At 54.6% G+C, this 2,879-nt stretch overlaps 1 protein-coding gene across 1 annotated transcript in view; it reads left to right on the top strand.

The window, feature by feature from the left end:
* The first annotated feature begins 994 nt into the window (after positions 1–994).
* The window catches only part of PDIA4 (protein disulfide isomerase family A member 4), a 22,052-nt gene continuing 20,167 nt past the window's right edge, over positions 995–2,879 (top strand). The window contains exon 1 of the mRNA XM_019666454.1: positions 995–1,317. Within this exon, the coding sequence (XP_019521999.1) occupies positions 1,230–1,317 (88 nt within the window). The 5' untranslated portion in view covers positions 995–1,229. The remainder of the gene's footprint in view (positions 1,318–2,879) is intronic.

The raw sequence follows: 2,879 nt of genomic DNA, 5'->3' as shown, positions 1-2,879 counted from the left end.
ATTAAGTTATTGTAGTTGCATAATATCTTTCTGCCCTACAAAAATGAAAAGAACCATCAGATTCACAGAAGGAGCTCAATAAAAATAAAGTTTTCTAATTGCTATAGCCTGTGAGTGGCCGGCTTTCTTTCTTCCTCACTTAATAATCTGTATACATGGTGCACTCCGAAGTTTTATTTTTTATTTTTATGCCCTATTTGTCTTGTGTAACTGTAGGCATACTAATCCCCGGGCATTAAAGAACTCTCAAGCCTTAACACACCACAGGTCGACATAGCAAGATCATTATCTTAACTTAGCTTTCTTCTGTCAAGAGGGAAAACCTCAGGGTTATACTTAGATTTATGTAAACCACTAGATTGCCTATCTGGTATTTCACTTTTGCAGAAAATTATGAGAGAAATAATAGCATGAGTCAAAGTTTAGACAGACATCTGATGGCCTATTCATTGATGAAACCGCGGAGAGAAGCTTCCCTAAATCCTAGTTCTGGATTATCTTTACTGCATGTTCATCCCCTCTCCAAGCCCAATATGCGTTTTAACCGAGGAAAGAAATGCAAACTTTTATTTCTCAAGGAGAATAAAACCCCAAGAAGCCCATGAACATGAGGACTACTCGGGAGTCCCGTTGTCTCTTCCCATCAACAGGCTGATTCGGGCGCCTTCGCCGCTCCGGTCCCCAGCATCCAGGGACCCCAGCGGGTGGCGCGGACATCTCCTTTCGGCAAAGCTCGGCTAAGGACACGTGTTCTTCCTGCCAAGCTCCGCCGGGTATTCCCTAGGCCCCACCTCCCTTCGTCGCCGGCCAATTACGCCTCGAGGCGTAGCACGGTCCCGCCCCTCCGTCCCCAGCCAGCCGCCTTTGTTCTCCCCGGCTCTCTCAGCCTGTGCGCTCCGGGCAAACCGAGTGGCAGCTGCTGATTGGTGGCCGCGGCGCAGCCAATCAGAAGGGGGCACCTCACGTTAGGGCTCGGAGCTTTAAACGCGTAAGGCACGGCGCGCGCGGAGGAGACTTGGGAGGAGGGCGGGCGTGGAGGGCGGTGCCGCGGCGCTCGGACGCGCAGGTAGGCGCACTCGGCGCGGCTTCTCTCGCCGCCAGCCAATCGTCGGCGAGGACTTCCTGGGGGATTTCTTTGCGTCCCTCGCCTTTGCGTTCCCCACCGGAGCCCTTGGTCCGGGAGCTTTCAGTGGCCGCTGGCGTGAGGAGGCCGCGCTCCCACTGCCGCGATGAGGCCCCGGAAAGCCTGCCTGCTCGTCCTGCTCCTGGCGCTGGCGCAGCTGCTGGCCGTGGCGAGTGCCGAGGGCCTGGACGAAGGTGAGCGGCCGGGCGGCGAGCGGGGCCTGCGGGCTGGAGAGCGCCGTGTGCGGCCCCAGGGGCGGGTGCGACTCCAGAACTGGCACTCGGCGCCAACTTCGCTGGAGTTTAAGAGGCGATAGCGGGTGGTCCGCATCGCTTAGATCCCGGGAGAGCAGCGCGGTGAAGGGGCCGGAGCTGCGGGGCCTCTTAGCAAGCCCCCTGCCGCCGAGGCTTGGGTGCAGCGAGGGTGCAGAGCGCCTTCTTTGCCATTGGCTCCCTCCGTCGCCCTCATTCAGCCCAGGTTTTCCTCAGGTCCAGGCTCCCGGGGAAAGGGAGTTTGAGAAGTGGTTAAAATTCACAGGCGAACACGCGCAGGGAGTGTGAAAGGAGAGGGGACCACTGTTTCCAAAACAGGATTTAGAGAAGGCGAGGGCGCGAAGACCCCAGCGAGANTGATCAATTTTAGATCCAACCTTGTGTAACTCCAAAAGGAGGAAGGAGTCAAAACTGTGAGGAGTCGAGTTAATTCCAGTTCTCCCAGTCGAGAGAGCCAGAAAGAGCCGGACGCCGGTCAAGGATGCACAGCGCTACCGGGACGACGAGGAGGCTGTTGTCTCCTCCAGCCGGCAGAGGGCGCTGTAGAAGCCGAGAACGCGCACGAAAGGCAGCGTTCCCAGGATGCCCTGGGTGTTCCCAGGGCAACGGCCGCCGCAGGGCGGGGCTGGCGGGCGATGGCCAACCCCCAGAGTGCCGGTCCGAGCTTTCCCGCGGCACAGCGCTGGGCAGACTGTGCAGGTGACGTCAGGTGGGCGTGGTCACATCTAGACTGGGCAGAGGAGGCGGTCCGCGGTCGCAGGAGGAAAAAGCCAGCTCGGGGGAGGCGCCGTCCGGGCTGCTCGGACTGGCTGTGAAATCTGTCGCCCTGGTCCAGCCGTTTACCGGGAGCTCGCCGCTGGGATTCCGGGAGGGTGGTGCGGGGAAATCAAATTCCATGAAGCAGAAACTTTTTGATCTTTGTTATCCATCCAGTGTATGGCCCCCAGAGGGCGCTCTACGAACACTTGTTGAATCAATGGAGTCATGAAAAGTCCTACACAGATTTTACAGTCAGCCCAGAGCTTTCTGAGCGTTGCTGTTTCCTTGAAACTCGGCTTCTATCTTGGGAATACTGTTGGTGAGTTACAGAAATAAAGAAAGAAGAACAGATGCAATTATGGCTGAGAAAAGGAAAGGAATCCCATAGGGGGACATGTGATAGTACAATAATAAATTGCAATGATAGGGACTGTCACTTTCGCAACAGTTCTTTAGAAAATGATGATGATGTTTGGAAAGACTGTCTCGTCACAGGAAACTCCTGCGAAAATGTCAGCTTGGCCTTACTTTCAATGGTTGGCCATACATGTATGTGTGAACATTTCCCTATTTTGAATCACATCAAAGGCAGTCAGTACTCAAAGTTATTGGGCGATGCAACAGGAGTTGAGCAGCTGAAATATCATTACATTCTACATTGTAACAATAGAATCTGAGTATGATGTCTTCTCTGTGTATAGAATGGAGTTAAGGCATATGGTTGG

Source organism: Hipposideros armiger, unplaced genomic scaffold, assembly GCF_001890085.2.
Source record: "Hipposideros armiger isolate ML-2016 unplaced genomic scaffold, ASM189008v1 scaffold_470, whole genome shotgun sequence".
Classification (NCBI taxonomy): Eukaryota; Metazoa; Chordata; class Mammalia; order Chiroptera; family Hipposideridae; genus Hipposideros; species Hipposideros armiger.
This window is presented reverse-complemented; position numbering and strand designations above follow the sequence as displayed.